The 17,937-nt window shown below is 48.1% G+C and overlaps 7 protein-coding genes across 7 annotated transcripts; 3 read left to right on the forward strand and 4 right to left on the reverse strand.

Annotated features, from left to right (window-relative positions):
• Positions 1 to 245: 245 nt before the first annotated feature.
• ASPBRDRAFT_33807 (GAF domain-containing protein) lies at positions 246 to 1,148 on the forward strand (the record flags this gene model as incomplete). Its single annotated transcript, XM_067623160.1, has 5 exons — positions 246 to 248; positions 327 to 434; positions 518 to 522; positions 617 to 974; positions 1,038 to 1,148. 5 exons carry the CDS (start codon positions 246 to 248, stop codon positions 1,146 to 1,148), a joined length of 585 nt encoding a protein of 194 aa, XP_067475213.1.
• A 553-nt stretch (positions 1,149 to 1,701) lies between these two features.
• Positions 1,702 to 3,729, reverse strand: ASPBRDRAFT_134336 (putative NAD+ kinase Utr1; the record flags this gene model as incomplete). Its single annotated transcript, XM_067618597.1, has 2 exons — positions 1,702 to 2,213; positions 2,268 to 3,729. The coding sequence occupies 2 exons, from the start codon at positions 3,727 to 3,729 to the stop codon at positions 1,702 to 1,704; spliced, it is 1,974 nt and encodes a 657-aa protein (XP_067475214.1).
• ASPBRDRAFT_47490 (uncharacterized protein) lies at positions 3,718 to 4,379 on the forward strand. The gene is made up of 2 exons (XM_067625864.1): positions 3,718 to 3,799; positions 3,929 to 4,379. The coding sequence occupies exons 1-2, from the start codon at positions 3,758 to 3,760 to the stop codon at positions 4,046 to 4,048; spliced, it is 162 nt and encodes a 53-aa protein (XP_067475215.1). The 5' UTR covers positions 3,718 to 3,757; the 3' UTR covers positions 4,049 to 4,379.
• Positions 4,380 to 5,241: 862 nt separating this feature from the next.
• Positions 5,242 to 6,079, reverse strand: ASPBRDRAFT_33809 (putative exosome complex subunit Rrp46; the record flags this gene model as incomplete). The annotated part of the gene is made up of 2 exons (XM_067623161.1): positions 5,242 to 5,655; positions 5,744 to 6,079. The coding sequence occupies 2 exons, from the start codon at positions 6,077 to 6,079 to the stop codon at positions 5,242 to 5,244; spliced, it is 750 nt and encodes a 249-aa protein (XP_067475216.1).
• Positions 6,080 to 7,397: 1,318 nt separating this feature from the next.
• On the reverse strand, positions 7,398 to 9,918 carry ASPBRDRAFT_210390 (LysM peptidoglycan-binding domain-containing protein). Its single transcript, XM_067621902.1, has 7 exons — positions 9,771 to 9,918; positions 9,658 to 9,715; positions 8,986 to 9,606; positions 8,799 to 8,913; positions 8,236 to 8,743; positions 8,053 to 8,175; positions 7,398 to 7,999 (listed from the first exon to the last, which is right to left on the reverse strand). Exons 1-7 carry the CDS (start codon positions 9,796 to 9,798, stop codon positions 7,506 to 7,508), a joined length of 1,947 nt encoding a protein of 648 aa, XP_067475217.1. The 5' UTR covers positions 9,799 to 9,918; the 3' UTR covers positions 7,398 to 7,505.
• A 2,712-nt stretch (positions 9,919 to 12,630) lies between these two features.
• On the forward strand, positions 12,631 to 16,417 carry ASPBRDRAFT_33811 (uncharacterized protein; the record flags this gene model as incomplete). The annotated part of the gene is made up of 9 exons (XM_067623162.1): positions 12,631 to 12,669; positions 12,727 to 12,800; positions 12,882 to 13,006; positions 13,067 to 13,135; positions 13,197 to 13,497; positions 13,559 to 13,757; positions 13,815 to 13,858; positions 13,956 to 14,368; positions 14,430 to 16,417. 9 exons carry the CDS (start codon positions 12,631 to 12,633, stop codon positions 16,415 to 16,417), a joined length of 3,252 nt encoding a protein of 1,083 aa, XP_067475218.1.
• A 93-nt stretch (positions 16,418 to 16,510) lies between these two features.
• On the reverse strand, positions 16,511 to 17,720 carry ASPBRDRAFT_47492 (uncharacterized protein). The gene has a single exon (XM_067625865.1). The coding sequence runs from the start codon at positions 17,530 to 17,532 to the stop codon at positions 16,681 to 16,683; it is 852 nt and encodes a 283-aa protein (XP_067475219.1). The 5' UTR covers positions 17,533 to 17,720; the 3' UTR covers positions 16,511 to 16,680.
• Positions 17,721 to 17,937: the final 217 nt, after the last annotated feature.

Below are 17,937 nucleotides of genomic sequence, written 5' to 3' on the forward strand. Positions count from 1 at the left end.
TAATGATGGAGGTTAATGTTGTTTCTTATCGAACGGGGATAAATCGCGGATGGCGATGAAGGGACGGCAAATGGCGATCGCAGAAACTCGTGCGGAGGATTGGACGGAAACTGAATTGAATTCCCCCGCAGCCACCCCACTTTGATTTTTCTCTTATCCTTTCGCGTCATCGTCGCAGATCCATCCACCCATTCATTCTCAATCGCTTCATCGCTTTACCGAAGTCGAGCACGATATATACCACAATGGTATGGTTCCACAACTTCTCTTACCTTGCTTGTCCACTGCATTCTCCGAATCATGAATGTCTACTAACACCCCACCAGCCTCACGCAGACTCATCCTACTTCGGCGCCGGCAATGGCTCCAAATCCGAAGTCTACACTCAGGTCCTAGAGCAGGCTCAGGGTCTGGTATACGGCCAGCGCAATTGGGTACGCTATACTATCCCTACCCTATATCCGCTGTCTACAATCCAATACACTCGCTAACTGATCACTCCTCTCACCACCAACAGGTCAGGTAAAACCATCCCCCCTCCCCTCCTCTCCCAACTATCGCGCCTACTTCCCCCCAAAGCAGACACCAAACCTAACACCTCTTTAACCAAACACAGTAACTTCTCCAACGTCGCCTCTCTCCTCTGGCACGCCTACGCCGCTCTCCCCGCCCCCTCTTCCTCCGTCAACTGGGCCGGTTTCTACATCCGTCAGGACAAATTCCCCGTCCTCGGCGCAACCCCCGCCGCTTCCGAAGACAGCAGCAATGATAACAAGAAGCCCGTCCTCCTCCTCGGTCCGTTCCAGGGCCGTCCAGCATGCCAGGAGATTCGCTTCGGACGGGGCGTGTGCGGAACGGCGGCGGAGAAGCGCGAAACGGTCGTTGTGCCGGATGTGTTGAACTTCCCGGGTCATATTGCTTGCGACGCGAGTAGTCGGAGTGAGATTGTTGTGCCGATTCTGAGTAAGGGGGAGGTGAGTATCATTCCTGTTGTATGTGTAGAAGGAGATCGGTGGCTGATTGATTTATGTGGGCAGACTGTTGCGATTATCGATGTTGATTGTGCCGAGCCGGATGGGTTCGATGAGGAGGATAAGAAGTATTTGGAGGAGTTGGCTGCCCTGTTGGCGGAGTCCTGTGATTGGTGATTATTGTCTTGCTTTTTAGTGGTTAGATCAGTCGTTGTGGATGTAATGGTGTTATGACATATAGATTGACATATAGATGGGTTGAGTAATGATACTTGGAGTCATTGGAAATGAGCATCGTAGGCCTGTATCTTCCCAGTGCTAGGTTGCATCAATCTGGGTCTTCAGTTCTTCAATTTCTATCACAACTAATGTGCCAAATATAACCCTCTAACGCCTGTGCATCGCTGGAGTCTCACGGACCCAAATGAGTCTTCCCAAAATAGTAAAATGAAATGTAGCGTCTAGTAAATGCCCGCTATCGCGCAACCCAAGCATATCCAAAAAGTCTATCAGGCATCGCTGTAACCCGAATAAAGGAAAAAAAAAAATGAAAGTTGTGTATGTGTGCCGCTGTTCCATGGAACGAGAAAAGGATGCGCGTGCGCCAACCAGGGTCGCTTGTGGAATGAACAATATAAAAAGTGTATCCGAAATGACGGGAGGAACAATAGAAAAAAACTTGTGCATAACCCCAGAAGAATGGGGGAAGCACCCCAGAAGAGTGAGCGGTCTAGGTGCTGAACATGCTCATTTGTCGCTTCAGAGGACTGATCGATCCTGCATCGCCATCCTCACTGACCCCCAATCCACTGTCCGTGCCAGTCAACCCGGCATCAGTGTCAATGTCCCACTCGGTATCTTCGTCATCTTCGGTAGTCTCGATGCCGGTATCGGAAGCGCTGTGCCAGCTCTTTTGCACGGCACCCCGTGTGTTCCATCGCAGCGCTCGCTGGACGCTCTGGAACCACTCCCCACTCCCCGCCACGACGGTCGGGAAGGGGTATTGGCTGGCTTCGACGGTAACGTAGTCGCCTTGGCGGAGTTCCACACGACCCTTGCCATCGAACGAGCAGTACGCGGTCGACCGAGACCCGGCGGGTACGGCAATACGAAGTAGCAGGGTATCTGAGAGAACCATGGGACGGAAGGAAAGAGTATGGGGACAAATGGGGGTTAGAAGGATGCCGGGAATAGAGGGGTGAATCAAGGAACCGCCAGCGGAAAGAGAGTATGCCGTGGAACCTGGGACCACATGTCAGTCGGTGATTAAATCAGTCTGTTGCACGTCACACGTACCGGTAGGTGTAGAGAAAATGCACCCGTCCGCTTGCACCACGGTGAGCAGATCATTGTCTGCATACAGCTCGAGGTTGGACACATAGGGTGAAGGCCCTCTATCAATCACGAGCTCGTTCAACACCTCGAACTGCTCCCCTTCTTCCACGGCGCCCGCCTCGGCTCCCTTGCTGCGGTCTTTACGGAAGACCGTACAAGTGAAGCGCATCCGCAGGTTCACTCGCATCCCTACATCACCCATGACTGCATTCAGGTGCGACTTGTAATTCTCAAACTCGAAATTCGTCAGGAACCCTAGGCTCCCTAGCGAAAAGCAGAGGACTGGTGGCACAATGCGTTGGAAGAGCCAGGATGTGAAAAGCACCGTTCCATCCCCTCCTAAGGTTAGGACGAGATCGAATTTCTCGGGGGCTGTCCAGCAGAGATCCGGGGTCCAGTAGTGGAGCATATTCTCGAATCGCGGCTCCTTCTCCAGAAGCCCCCGCGCATTGAATCTTCGTGAGTTCCGAAGTTTGGCGTCGACGTAGACATTCACACCCAAATCGTTGCCGTAGCGAGGGGTGGAGAGGAGCCACTCGGCCAATTCGCGAGTCAGATGCACCAGACTGTTATCTCGCGCCTTGGTGACGATCATAACATTCTTGACAGCGCGTTTGATCGGTCTGCGCTGCAATTGTTTCGACACCTCTCGGACACCCGTCGCGGTTTGTACCAGACGGGAGTGCGAGAGCCACTCATCGTCCGCAATCTCCTCCAGGACTTTCTGTATATTTACCGCGTCATCGAAACGCTGGTGGAAGAAGCACGGCGATTGCATGACCAACCGTGCTGTCGCAGGAGCACGGTCCAAGTAGGTCCCGAGCTGAATATTGGACAGGGCTGCAGAGAGCATCTGCGACGAGGAATTGCTGGAGGTGCGCTCTGTTTCTTCCGACGGGGTAGAACTCGTATTGTTCGTATTGAGAAACCCCAAAGAGGCCGCCAGCGGCATGTTCGAGCTTTGGTGGTTACACATGGATGGTCGTGATGCGAGAGCTTTCAGAAGGGTTTGGCGAGGGATTGAATCGTTGGACAACGCGTTTCGATGGTGACCCGCCAGGGAAGCCGACTGCCGGCGTTGCAGGAAAGGTGACGTGAAAGACGGCGGAACAGCGACACCCTCACGAGGGTGATCAGGCTTCTGGCGTGTCTCGCGACCCAAATCGGGAGTCTCAGGAGCCGAATCGGCCGCGGGGATATCGTGTGCAGTGTGAGAGGGATCTATGTGCAAAGCATAGTCGCGGAGGAGCGATGCTCCCACAGTGGCCGAGCGATGAGGAGGAGAAGGCCGTACCGGAGGATCTGATAGTGGTGGGGCTGCGGAGGACGGCGGCGGTGGTCGTGGTGAGGGCAATGATAGTGAGGGCGACGGCAGAGGGCCAGTCGCGGGCAGCGGATCGGAGGACGAAGGACGAGGGTTCATCGAGCCATGGTCAGAGGGGGAGGACGCCATGGACAGATATAGAAATATGACAGATTGTGCGATGCAGGAGCTGGTTGGTTCACAGTCAGACGGGGACACAGAGGGAGAGAAAAAGGGCCTTCGATAGGTAAAATGATGGAATATGCTGGAGACGGAATGGAAAAACGCCGGGGGGGTAATAATAATGGGAGTAACAAACTCGGATGTAACGGGGTTTGGGCGGGCGACTGTCCAGCGTAATCCACTTCAAGGTTCATGGCGGGCCCTGACCATTGGTCAGGCTAAAGAGTTTCTCTGGTCGCATCCACTGGCATTGTAGTCTAGTCTCCTGGTCGAACTTCGATAGGCTTCCACTCCCTTATTAATGAGTGTCAGAGCGGGTGAACTGTCATCATTGAAGCCGGGGTTTTCCCCCCCTCCCCAGCGCGGGTGGCAGTTAACTCCGCAACAGACACTCCGGGCTGGCCTGAGAAACGATGGTATTGTCATTACAAAAGTACCAATCAGCAAGCTCACCCAGATACCAGTAGAAAGAAGCTGTTGGATATGACGTGGATAATCCCGAGGCTGACGGAAAAAGTAATGTGGTGGAATCTGGGTGTAGCGTAGGAGTGAAATGGAGAGGAGATGCATAGTCAATTCTACTGTGGTAAGTCAACTAGTTGGTTACTTGGTTAGTTACACTGCTGCTCGCCCGTATTATCATCCTTATTTTACCGGACCAATTCCCTCCCTCCATTTCGTGTTCCACCCACCATTTCCTGAAGAGACCCCATCACACATCACATAACACAGGTGCAAGGGAGCATCATACTGTGCAATGGACATGCTGATCTGATCGATCCATCAGATTCTTTCAGCTACGTACTCTTTAAGTTATTCCTTTCAGCTTGGCAGGTCCGCGCATGCCTCGGTTTCTCTCCTTGTCACTGGATGTCTCGCGTTTCCATCGATTACAAGCGATTACACGTTGCAGAACGCAGGGATGGATTGCCTACATTCCCACCGATAGTCTTCATCCCACAGATACTGGGATTAGAATGGTCACTTTCTATTAATATCCGGTATATTGCAGCAGTCTCCATGTGGGCTGGAGCTGGGGGTTCGCTTCGTCTTATCGCTGAAAATGCACCTCTTCTGAGACATCTAACTACGGGAAGGTGGTTGGCTCCCTTCACGCACGTCCCTCGCCGTGACCCTGTTAGACGGCTTTTCGGTTCCCGCGACACAATCCTCCCCTGCCATCATTTCCCTGTGTCCTTCTCTTAGCCTGCGTATCAACCAGTAGAATGTCGTTGTGGAACAATCCTTCTAGCCTCGCCCGGTATGTTTCATCACGCACATGGGCTCTCGGTGCTATGAAAAGCTTCCTTCGTGTGCACGAGGCATGTGTAAAAGCCACCTGGAGATACGGGCGATAAAAGGGATGCCAATTTGTGGGCGCGACCGCTCGCTGACTGTGATCGCCCGTCGCGACTGAAATTACTTAGCTGCCGTGGTCTTTGCGGGTAATCAAGCAGCATCGATCTTCCAGGCGTAGTCGCGGTGGACTTGATCTTCGATAGACTCGCGCATGATCCCCTCCAGGGGCTGGCCATCTACATCCTCGGCCATAGCAATGTCCCCATCGGTGCCAACAGCCGGTGTGCCGTGACAAATTGCCGATGCGCGCTGCTGCACCTTTTCCCACGTCTCAAAGTCAAAAGCCCCTGAGCTCTCATTTAGCAGTAGATGGCCCTTGGACGAGAACGCTAGGGCGTGGAGGGATTTGGCTGTGGCTGCTTGTTCGGTGGATGGTTCCCGGGTGATTTCGCCTGACGCATCGACAGCCAGAACAGTCGCAGAGAAGGTCATGGATAGAGGAACAGCGGCGGATAGCAAGGCAAGAAGGGCGGTATGAAGCAGCGCGGGCAGAAGAGTCAGATACTATAGGATATGAGACAACGAGTTAGCCATTAGGCAACGCCTGGTGAACAGGAATAGTCCATGTTCCGCCCATTCATAGGATACGCACCGATTCTCCTCTTCCTACACTCCCACCCCCAACTATGGCTAGCGTGACCACAACACCACGCCGGGGGTAGCCCCTCTCGCGTCCCAGGATCAACCTTCCGAGGACTCCCTTGATGATTCCCTCCACGTATCGTTCTCCAACACCAGCTGGCGCAGTGCCCGGTTTAACAAATACTTCCACGGTCGCTTCTTCAGGCTTCAAGGCATCCCGGCGTCCGGGGAGCTCGACGGGGGCATTGACCGAGCCCAAGATATTGGATCCAGTCGAGGGACACAGATAGGACGCCGAGCCATCGGCGCGAGCAAGAGGAGTAAGGGTTGCAGTGGGCCCGACCATAATGACGCACAAGATGTATGAAGGTGTAGAGTATTTAAAAGAACGAAGATAGAGGAATCAATGGGGGATAATGGATTAGAAGTGTCACGATTCGATGAGCAGAGGTGATGCTCTGGACCCAAGAGCTTCCCAGGTCGCCTTGGAAATTTTTGGCCGCGGAGCCTGCCGAGTGCGGGCCAGCTTGTGATTGGTGGACCCGTTCCCTACCGCTGTACAGAGTAACTATACAACTTCAGGCTTTCATGGCCTCACTTTACTTCCAAGTAGTACTAAGCTTTGTCTGATCAGGTGGATTAGCTTCGTCTGTTAGTAGAGTGCATAAAATGCAACTTCAAGAATGCGATCATTTTTCGAACAGCTGGTGCAGGAGTCCCATACAATGACATGATGATATTTCGAAGTAAAAAGATCTGAATAGCCCATCAAACATCCTGCTGGTGTTCCAAAAACTTCAATTGTTTGAGCTTGTGAAGATCGCTTGAACAAAAGATGTATTTGATTACTTTTGCTCAACGTAGATTATGGGTGTAGGCCACTAATTTGATGAGATAATTTGACAGATTGAATCCCGACTACGGCATGGATTCGTGAAGCTCCATGTTTCGTCTATGTCCTCCGATATCAAGAGGCTGGCTGAATAGTCTCAACGTATGTATAATGAACCAAGGTTTTAGATCTATCACCCTTCTTGGGGTACATTTTCTTGATAGGAATTTATCAATGGGATCGCCTTCTGTAAGCTCGTTTACCCCTCCGTCAGCGGGGGGGATTGCTTCGGATGCCGACTCAAAAGCCGGACTATGCGACCGAGGGTTTTCAGCTGAAGAAATCGATCACTGAACTGGATTGCTGCGGAAATCGAGCGACTTTCCCCTTCCGCTTTAGGTCTAATCTGGTGCCGCTTTTTGCTCACTGAGCGGCCCGGAGCGTGGGAGGAAGCGCCAAAGTGCGTGTCCTGAGCAATCCCAGATTGATCCAGTCACCAGCTTCCTTATCCTGTCATGTGACCCAGTTAAACCGTGCACAACTAGAATCATGTAGTCTATTACTACCGCTGGAGTGCCTGTCATTTTCCTGGTCCTCCAATCTCTATAAACCTATGAGTTTCGAAGATTTAAAACAAGGGCCCTCAGTTTTTCTTGGTGCTCTCATCTTAGAAGATTTTCATCATTAATATCCTTTTTCATTACACTTGGATGAATTAATGATGGACCAGTCACTGATTTACCTAAAACATATATGTCGTCTTGGAACTCTGAAGCTGAAATTGATAGGTGCCTCAATTCATAGATCCTCCGATGTTGAAACGATATCAAGTCGGTTTATCATCTCTTGGCCATTCATTGGTAGAGGTAGTGACACATTGCGTGAGAAGATATCTTTCTGTGCGGATTCTATGTACAGAATCTCAGAGCCATAACCCTCCTTACGAGCTGGTTGCACTTGCAGTACTACTTGTGGTCGAAGAAATCCCCACACAGACACCATAACCCAACCAAAGACTAGAACAATCATCACCGACATCCGGATTCCAGTCATAAAACTCATCGAGTGTAATTCCATATGCTTGGCTGATGCTGTAGCACGAATCTCCGCTAACGACCTTGTGGTACTTATCGCAGGTGGATATGTAGCCCGGCTCCATAGTAATAGAGGCAGTGGCAGCAGCAGAAGCAGGACTACTTTTGCTAGTTGCGGTTGCACTTGCGGTATTCGGCACTGGAGTTGAACTGTAGGCGTAAGTAGACGTGGCAGACTCGGTAGCATTAGTTCCAAGGCAAACTGCACGGGCTGAATCGCTGGCAAGGCCAGCGAAAAGCCCCGTCGTACAATTTCCTGTTCCAATCCAAGGATTCAAGGCTTTCAGGGTTGACTCCGAAATATTGTTGCTGCCGTATTCGAAAAAGTCACATGTGAGAGCTTGGTGAAAAGTCAATCTTTCTGTATTACCCTTGCCGAGATATGGCACTTACTTGTGTTGTCGTAGCCATAGATGGCTACATAGCAGTTGCATGCCGATGAAGTTCCGTTTACAATCCACGACGAATCAATAGTCTGGCAGTCGGTTGACGTATCATTGGATGAAGAGTCAGTATCTGCCTTCAGATCAGTATTGTAATAAAACCGATGCAATAGAGCAAGGTAGACCGCCTTACCATTCCAGGATTTGAGGATGCAATAACTGTATCCCGGCTGAAATTCACAGTCGTCGTTGCTCAGACTAGGGTTCCATTCCACAATATCAGAGATCGTGACACCGTAAAGGGAAGTATAGTAGGAGCAGTTATTCAAGTCCAAATCTAAAGAGTCGAGGATATCAGTTCTCAGTCCCCAATTGGCGATACCGTTTGAGCTGTTGGTATAGTAGTCTTGGTAGACAACACAGTCACTCTCAGTTCCTGGGGCGGAGGACAGGGTATAGGTCGGCCCGGCAGACCATGTCGTAGTCGTCGTCACCGGTCGCGTATAGCTCGTGGTTGCTTGCGTTGTTGTGGCGGAGTAGCCGGAATATGTAGCAATGTTTCCAACCGCTTCAACACAGTATGCATTCCCGAGCCAGAGGTCAGTACAGGTACCATTGAGCTGGGGGTTTAGGAAGTAGAAATCAGCAAGGGAGATTCCCGCATTGTCGGTAATGGTAGCGCAATCATCTCCGCTTGAAACCTGTATCTCATCTTCAGTAATGTCCATTCAAATGGGTCTGTCAAAATACACTTACTGTATACCACTCGCCGCAGTCCTTATTAGAAGACGTCACAGCGTTGGTAGGAACAGCGGCAACCGTGGTGGTTGCGGCGGCACCTTTTGAGGCTATTGTCCATCCGCCTGGGGGTCTATTGAATTGGCTTAGCTGTCACTTTCTTTGAAAATTGAAGAAGGAAAAGAAAGACGAGAGATTTAAATACCCAGAGCATATCTGCCATCCCAAAAAGAGATAGAGGTTGTCGCAGGAAGAATCAAATATGGGATTCCAAGCTAAAACCTGAGCGAGGCTAGCATTCCAATTGGATTCCATTTCTAAACAGGTGTCCCCTGAAAGAAGAGTAGTCGAGTTACAACCTTCGGGTATGCAGACGTCTTCACCGACAGCTGGAAGATTTCCGCAGAGGATATTGAGATTGTTGGCCACAATGAAATTGTATGTCGACACATTTTGTGCAACAGCAATGGAATTGCAAGTATCATTTGCCTGCACCGTATACATGGAGGTACAGGTGGAGGATGACGTTGTCGTTGAGGTAGTACTTGATGCAGAGGCACTTCCTGTAAGAGTAGCTGTAGAGGTTGCGGTCGCGCTCGTGTTCAAAGCATACGCAGTAGGCGACGTCCAGGCATAACCAGTAGCACTGCAACTGGAAGTCAGCGAAGCAAAGTCTTCGGCCCATTCTTCATCGGTCCACAGAGGCGACTCAAGCTGAAGCTTCATCGGGCCTAGGATACAGTCTGCACAACTGTGATTGGAACTGGTTGTATTTGTCTGATTTTGCCAATCTGCAATAATGAGATCACAATATTCCCCAGTGGAGCTAAGGCGTACGTGAGCATCAATCTAGTGCAAATCAAATCATCAAACTCACGCATCCTGGTAGCAGCTGATTTGCCAGTTATAGTAGAAATTCTCAGTCATGTACGTTGCTATTCAGAGTGTCAAATGTTCTGATCATCAGCTTGAATGGCTGGGACAACATACCAGGATAGGCGATATCTTCGTATACCATGATATCCGTGCTAGAAGTGCATGCGGATTCTATGCTAGATTTCAGGCTCTCCAGCTCTGTCCCACATGACGACACACAAAGTAACTCTAGGCTTGCTTCTTCAAGCAGATCAACCGTCCCATCCCTAGTGCGGTGAGAGGTATATTCCAAGATAGAGAGGACAGAGCGCCTTGGTCGCGACGGAACTGGAACTTACCCCGAAGCAACTGCCCCCAGCAATGACGGACATGAAGTCAGAGTGGTGTTGACCGCGTTGAAGCATGAAGATGAAAGATTGAGCAAGTCATATTGAAATGATATGTCCGTGAATTGCTGCGCGTGGACTATGCTTAAAAGCCCTACAATCCAAACGAAGAACTTCATCGGATACGATTGGCCAGGAGAGAGAAAAGACAAGTAAAAAACGAAGGTGGATATTTCTCTGCGAACGAATGATAGAAAATCAAGATGAACGAAGGTCGGGGCAGAAGGAAGATACAAAGGAAGGACTGGTAAAAGGTGGCAAGGAGTGACATCCGGGACTTGAGACACTGTAAGCAGCTGATAGAACACCCGGAGAGAGTCCCGCTCAGTATGGAATACTTATAGATAAATACTCTGTATATCATACTTCCGAGAGTCGGGGAGTCTTGCCATCGCATGCACAACTCTTGCGCGTCGATATAGTAACTCACGAGGCTACATGGCACAAACTCCTGAAGTGGCTAGGCTCTGATTACAGTCCGTGACTGGATTGATTTGACAATGATGCTCTACTCCGTGTAATCTCCTTTTTTTTTGAGATCAAAATCACTAGTGTCTTATTGGTGGGCGAAAAGTATCCACGAGAAGAACTTTTGAGTATCATCACGAGGAAGACAAGGTGATCGAGTGGACGTCCAACCTAGGTACTACTAGTCTAGCTGCGACCAAATTTCCACACGTACGGGCATGGATTGATACCTGCCTAGTACAGTAAACCACCCATATAGAGCAACCACTGATAAAGGGAATCCTCCAGTTGAAGTAACCCAATCTCTGATCTAAATTAATTTTACACAAGATATCAATTTCAACTCTAATACTAGATAGTAGGAATATTCCTGACCTCTTCCCATAGAAAGTTGCTCTTATTAAGATAATAAAAGTCTAGCGATCTATTATTCATATTATAGAATAGCCAATGAACGGCTTTAAATACAGGCTATGTAAGATATGGTAATGATGGAATATATTAGATCATAAAACTCTGGTTCCCTCGTCAATTTTAGGCCATTTTCTGTATATTTTAATATCGAAAATCCCTCATTATAAGCAATATAAGTGGCTGTCTCATATGATTGCTGATAACATAATCGGACAACAAACCGCCGGGACAACAAGCTGCTGGTAACCCTCACTACTTCAACCTTACTTACTTTACTTAATTTTAAAGCTTTTCAGCCATATAGAGGGTTCTTCTAGAGATAAGAGACTAGTATTATTTATAATATTTTTATTTAAAGTTAATCTATTTCTAGGCTGGTGTATAATAATCAGCTACTATATCATAATATCTATATTAAAAAAGACTGTGATTACTTTAGATATCCTAATAATATCAATATCCAGTTTATTTGTATACAATTTATTTATATAGTGTTTGATTGCTTCAATTTCAATTGTTGATAGGTAGAATAGCCTGTTTGGGTGGGAAGGGCAGTTTGTTGTCTGATTGCTGATATCGGTGGTTTACTGTATCAAGCCCTATTAACTACTCCGGGCAAGTTCCTTACGAGTGGGGTCAAATTTTAGTTAGTCCCTAGATACTAGTCCCTTATCACTACTAAAAGTTTGGCTCCTAACGCCGTCAAGTTGAAGTAATAATATCCAAGAGCCAATTAAAACCTAGTGGTTACCTTCTTCGTATAGAGGCTGAATGCGAGCCATACCTTGTCAGGGACTAGTCTCCGGAATCTCCGGCGAGCAGAGATTTCTCTCATTTGATATAACTCATTATAAAACAATTGGCAACTTCTAACGCCGAGACCGATGGCCTTATGGCATCAAGAACACATGTTAATGTCGGGTGGTCCGGGGGGATCTCCGGGCCGTTCCCCGAAAGCCAAGAACTGGTCCGTGATATCTGGAATGGTCAACGAGTTTCGTTCCTCGTGTCGCGATTGCGCTCAAGCAACGGGGAAAAAAATTAATTTAAATTAGCCTCGGACACATAAGGACAAGCTAAATTAGTACCGGACGGACCAAAAAGCTATGATTGCCAAAAGGCTGCCTAGAAAAACCAATCCATTGACATAGAAAGAAAGCCAGCGGCCAAATTGGTATTCTAGCCTTCATATCAAGGGCTAGCCTCTTAACTAGTAGTACCAAGGCCGCGTCATCATGTGCAGATATCTGTCTTAGATTGTTTCGGTTTTGTTCGTGTATCAAGTAGTACCAGTTCTGTTGTATACCTCTGTATCGACCCAATTAGGTGATGCTCCGGGCATTGCACGAAAAAGCCCTCAATATAGCAGATTTTGACCAAGTCAAGATGGTACTGATACTGATACCTTATAAACCGACTATTCCCCTTATTCCTTGTGCTGGTTGTGAGATGAAGCATTTCCAAATGCAAAGCTAGGAAAATGTCGCTCGTTATCAAGTTTCCTGGCTTTTTTGGCCTTCGCCGTTCTCTTATACTACTATCGCTTATGACGCTGTTGACCATCCTATTCTCTCATTTAGTTCACCCGGACGTCAACTTATTTTCTTTGTCAAAGGTTACAGCACCTGAAAACAGCCTACTCTTCTCTAGCGCTCATGGAAGAAGAGATGACTCTTACAGCTGTTCATCATCTAATCCCTGCAGTAATGGCGCTTGCTGCGGCGCCAGTGGCTATTGTGGTTATGGTAGGATATGCGTTCTTAACCATTGTAGTAGGACTATGATCTTAATTTGTCTTATAGGGCCTACTTACTGTGGAACAGGATGTCTGTCCAACTGCAATGCGACGGCAGAATGTGGCCAATACGCAAGTACGGTGAATAAGACTTGTCCTCTGAACACATGGTGCTTGTACTCCATCAGATTGCTTCATACGATAATTCTGACTATATTTCAGCTGCTCAGAGTATGGATTTTGTGGCACAACAAAGGACTTTTGCTCAGACGGGTGCCAGAGTAACTGCGTTTTAAACCCTAAGGTTCCTACGAGCAGTAGCTCTAATTCAAGTGTCCTGTCGAAAGGTATGTAATATCTCCATGAACACCTTCGTTATTTCCCTCTTCTAACTCTTTTTGCAAAAGTCATTGGGTATTATGAAGGCTGGCAAGCGACCTCTACATGTCACCAGACCCTACCGTCCGACCTTCCATGTAAGTAGCCCCCAGATGGGGATGGTTCTAGATATGATTTTAAACTAAAAGGCTTGACCAGTGGCGGCATTGACCCATATCAACTTCGCATTTGCATACCTTACGACGGACACCTACGAGATAACCACGATGGATTCCGACATGTCAACAAGTCTATTCACCAAGGTCACAGATCTCAAGGATCAGAGCTCAGGACTAAAAGTGTTTGTCAGCGTTGGTGGTTGGTCATTCTCAGACAATGACACCTCTACACAGCCATTATTCGGCGACATAGCTGCTAGTGCGACCAACAGAAAAACCTTTGCCCAGAATGCGCTCAAGTTCATGACAACTTATGGCTTTGATGGAATCGACATTGACTGGTATGACACACTCATCTCAAAACGCTATGAAGAAGAATGTCCTACTAATATTTTTTCCTAGGGAATATCCTGGTGCCTCAGACAGAGGAGGCAAAGAGAGAGATACAGAAAACTATGTCAAGCTTATGAAGGAGCTGCGAAGTGTCTTTGATGCGTCAGGTCGAACTCTGGAGATATCATTTACATTGCCATCTTCGTATTGGTATATGAGGTGGTTTGACATTCCTGGATTGCTCAAGTACGCAAATTGGATAAACCTGGTAAGTAACATACTCCTTTGCTCGCATGATGGGTATCGTTAACATGCTTGCTACTAGATGTCCTATGATCTCCATGGAACTTGGGACGCATCAGATGCTATGTGAGCTCTCGCCCCTTTTCCCTTTCTCGTCCATTCAATGTATTTTTTTTTTTTTACTGTTAATGGCTATGCTGCAAGAAGTGCTAACCAAGCATAGTGGAAACATCGTCCAGGGCCACACAAATCTCACCGACATCAAAACAGCCGTCGAATTACTTTGGCGTGTGGACACAGATCCATCCAAGGTTGTGATGGGTTTTGGATTCTATGGTCGTTCATTCACCCTCTCCGATAAAAGCTGTTCTTCTCCTGGTTGCCCTTTCAGCAGTGGTGGAACTGCTGGTAGTTGCACCGATACATCGGGCTATCTTGCATACTATGAGATCACAGACGTCCTAGAGAAAAACTCCGACATCACTCCCGTACATGATGAATCCGCGGCTGTCCTTTATTTTACCTGGGGTGATGGACAATGGATATCTTATGACAACAAAACAACCTTTAAGCAAAAGGTGGATTGGGCCAATAATATTGGCCTTGGAGGTGCCATGATTTGGGCCTCTGATCAAGGTAATGACTAATCTAGTAGTGACTACAAAAATCTTAGGCTGATTTAACTAACGTTGTATAGACACATACTCTTGGAGTGCGCATGAGGCGCTACTCGGCAAAACACTCAAGTCAAACAGCCAGGTAGCCCTTCAAACCGACTCCTCCTTGCTTAAGGAGTTGTCTCTTAAAGCTGTCAACAAAGGGCTGAATCAACGATGTTATCGGGATACGTCGTGTGTCGATCTACGCAATCCTCAGGTGACTTGCGAGAGTGGTTATTCTCTGGTCGGATATGACAAGTCCAAATGCAGAAAGGCTGCCAAGTACTATGGCATGCCGATCTGCTGTGCGACTGCTTCCAAGCCATCCTCTTGCACATGGCGAGGTAGTGGTGGGGACTGCGATGGGCAATGTCATGCAGGGGAAGTGACTCTGTTCACGTCCTCCACCGGCGGTGGAGATTATGATGGCTTCAAGAGCGAGTCAGGCACGAAGAAATGCTCGCGAGGCAAGAAAGCGTTCTGCTGTACAGACAACCAATTCGACGATTTGACAGAGGATTGCTACTGGACGGGCTGTAATGGCAAATGTGCCAGCGGCGAAACCAGTGTCGCAACGGCAACGAACCTCTATGACAAATGTACTGTCTTTCATCATTCGATGCACTATTGCTGCAAGACAAAGCCTGCTCCTTTGACGAATTGCCACTGGGTAGGCAAGGGTGATTGTGCAGACAACCGGTGTAGTAGTTCTGAGGTCACCCTAGCAACGAATGGTCAAGGTGACTCCATTTGGAGCTGCAACTGGTGGCGAAAGAAGTCTCTCTGCTGTACCCCTTCAACATCTGCGGCAGCTGGATGTCAAGATGTTGATCCTTGTGACCTTGACCCAACGCTGTGCACCGACTACAATGACCAATACGGCACCAGCCTCAGCAAGCGGGATTTGCTTACCGACTGGTGGCATTACGAGGAAGATGTTGAATACGACAACGTATACAGTGAGACACATTTGGACCTCATTGCGAGAGCACTCATGTTCGAAGAAGAAGAAGAAGAAGAAGAAGGAGAAGAGATGCACATGTTCGAGAAACGAGGCGCTCCCAGAAGGAAAATGCCTGTGGATTTCCTTTATGATGGTATCGAAAAAACTGTTACCATGCTATCGCTCTCTTATCCTTCAAATGGAGACTTGTTTAAAGGCAAGCGAGGCAAGGATGTCCTCCAAAAGGCTATGGTTTTGGCATCGCAATCGTGTGGATCACCTGCTATGTCTGCCATTGACCCCAACTCCGCCTCAAATTGTAACACGGAACACATTTTGGATCTTCAATATATCCCACAGCTCCTCCGCACCGCGGTGAATGGGATTCTCCCGACAGGAAAGCAAATGACCTCTTCTATGATCAACCAGGTCGACTTCATAAAATATGCCATGACCAGTGTTGTGGACCTTGCCAAGGCAGGAGCTATTTCAAGCGGTAATGCTCAGATCATGAATGATCGCCTCTTCAATGCCATTGGATCCACCACCAATCGTCTCGGCTTGATCCGTACAGCTTCCACCGTGAATTTGTACAAAGGTCGGGTCTTTGAGTTCATGAAAACAGACGAGATTGAATACGATGGCAGGACTAAAAGTCCCGTTGATGTTACATTATGGGGTAAAGTTCTGGATACCGCTGTCAAATATGGCACGTCCGAAGCAGAGCTTTTAGATCCGATCCGCTTGACCATTGCGGTGTGGGTCTACCTCAATAATGCTCAAGTCCTGGCGCGACTCAATCAAGTTCGTCAGAACGTCTATGCGGAGACAAAAAACGTTGCAACGTACGTGCCAGGTATGACTAGTTTGCCTTCCATCATGAAAGAGTTCGATAAAGCCTACTTCGATCAGGCGGCGGCCCAGTCGTTGAAATGGGTAGAAGCGCGCATCGCAGCGGTTTCTTCAGCATACACGAATACTCTGGTTACCCCTGGGAACTCAGAGATTGTAAAAGCTACCCTCGACCTTCTATACAACAACTTGAAGGAGATCAAAGTTCCTGATTTGGATCCGTTGGATTAGGCTTGATTTTTTCTTCTTAGACATGGAAACCCCTGCCATGAAAAAAAACTGAACAGTATACAGGGTCTATCCTTGTCCCAAGGAATTAGTTGTGCCTGAATGAGCAATTTCTTTTTGTATTTTGCCATGTGTTTACAAATGTATTAGATGTAGAGAACAGAGTATCGTCAAAATGATAATTTTTTCGATCGCATAAGAAGATGGCCTGGCAAAACAAGAGCGTACTTTCTAGCTAGAAGCACAGAAATCCACAATCCACGATTTTAAAATAATTTCCAATAGTCATCGTTCTGATCAGGGTATATTCTGGGTGGACGCGCATAGGCACGGTACCATGCCTCCTGCCCATGCCCCTGCGTAGACAGATCCTGGTACAAGCTTGCAAGAGAGCCGATCTCAGCATACATCCACCCCAAGACCGGGACTCTGTATCCATCAACCTCGTCAAAGAGGATATAATCTTCATCGTTTGGATAGTATCGGTCTTCGGGATCTTCAACCTCTGCATTATGCTCCTCTGCGATCAGCCGATGAGTCACACCATCAGTGTATTCTGCTCGATGCCAGCCCCTGTACATCTCAACATCCCATTCTCTAGTCAGAACAACAATTGGTGCTGCGTCATCACTCTTTGTCTCATCCTGGCGAAGCTCGGTAAATCTCTTGAGACAATAATCATCCACAACCAGACATGCAGACTCCTGGGTGCTGCTGAACCCGTCATCCGAAAGAATCAACTTGCCTCTCGGATCGCGGGAGTCTACCGCCCATTGCTTGAACTTCTCACGAATCGTATCATGAGAGGCGTTGTGTAGAGATGAATCTGAGAACAGTGGGCAAAAGAAGGAGGGAAACAGATATTCATACTCGACGGATCGCAACCGTTCCTCAGTTGCCATGTACAGAGTCTTGATGTACGACTCCCAGAGTTCGTCGTCGTCATAACTGAGACGGAAAATAGGCAGGCCCCAATACGGCCGGGCTTTGATAGTTTCGGCAATGTAAGGATATCCTCTCCAGGTGTCCGACCAGTTGGACAGCAGGTCTGGAGTGAATACTGGGAAGTTTGCTGGCGGTTGAGTCGGGATGGAGAATTGGTTCATTTGGACCGACATTTTGGAGGCACAGAAGGTCCTCCTCTGTAGAAATGGCGGCGAGGATCGTGAAGGGCGAGTGGTGAAAGACAAATTCCTTTTCAGCAAATGGAGATGCAATGGGGCACGCATTGTTCGGGTCGCACCACCGGGGAATGGATCAGACTATTTAAAGCCTAGGGAGATAACAGAAAAGGGCTGGGGACTTGGGACGAGATGGGAAGAAAGGTGGTTACCTAGCAGATAAGTACCTAATATATATAGTACTATCCATCAATCCCAGGAGTGGGTCTGGAACATCGGACAAAGTCTAACTGACTTGGGAGTGTCTTGTAAGTTACCGTGTATGTTCCGTATGCGTAACTTACTGTAAGTAAATACGTGACTTTAATTTATTTACCTTCGCCTCAGACTAGCCTGATTTTG

The sequence above is a fragment of the Aspergillus brasiliensis genome (genome assembly GCF_001889945.1).
Source record: "Aspergillus brasiliensis CBS 101740 unplaced genomic scaffold ASPBRscaffold_14, whole genome shotgun sequence".
In the NCBI taxonomy this organism is placed as follows: Eukaryota; Fungi; Ascomycota; class Eurotiomycetes; order Eurotiales; family Aspergillaceae; genus Aspergillus; species Aspergillus brasiliensis.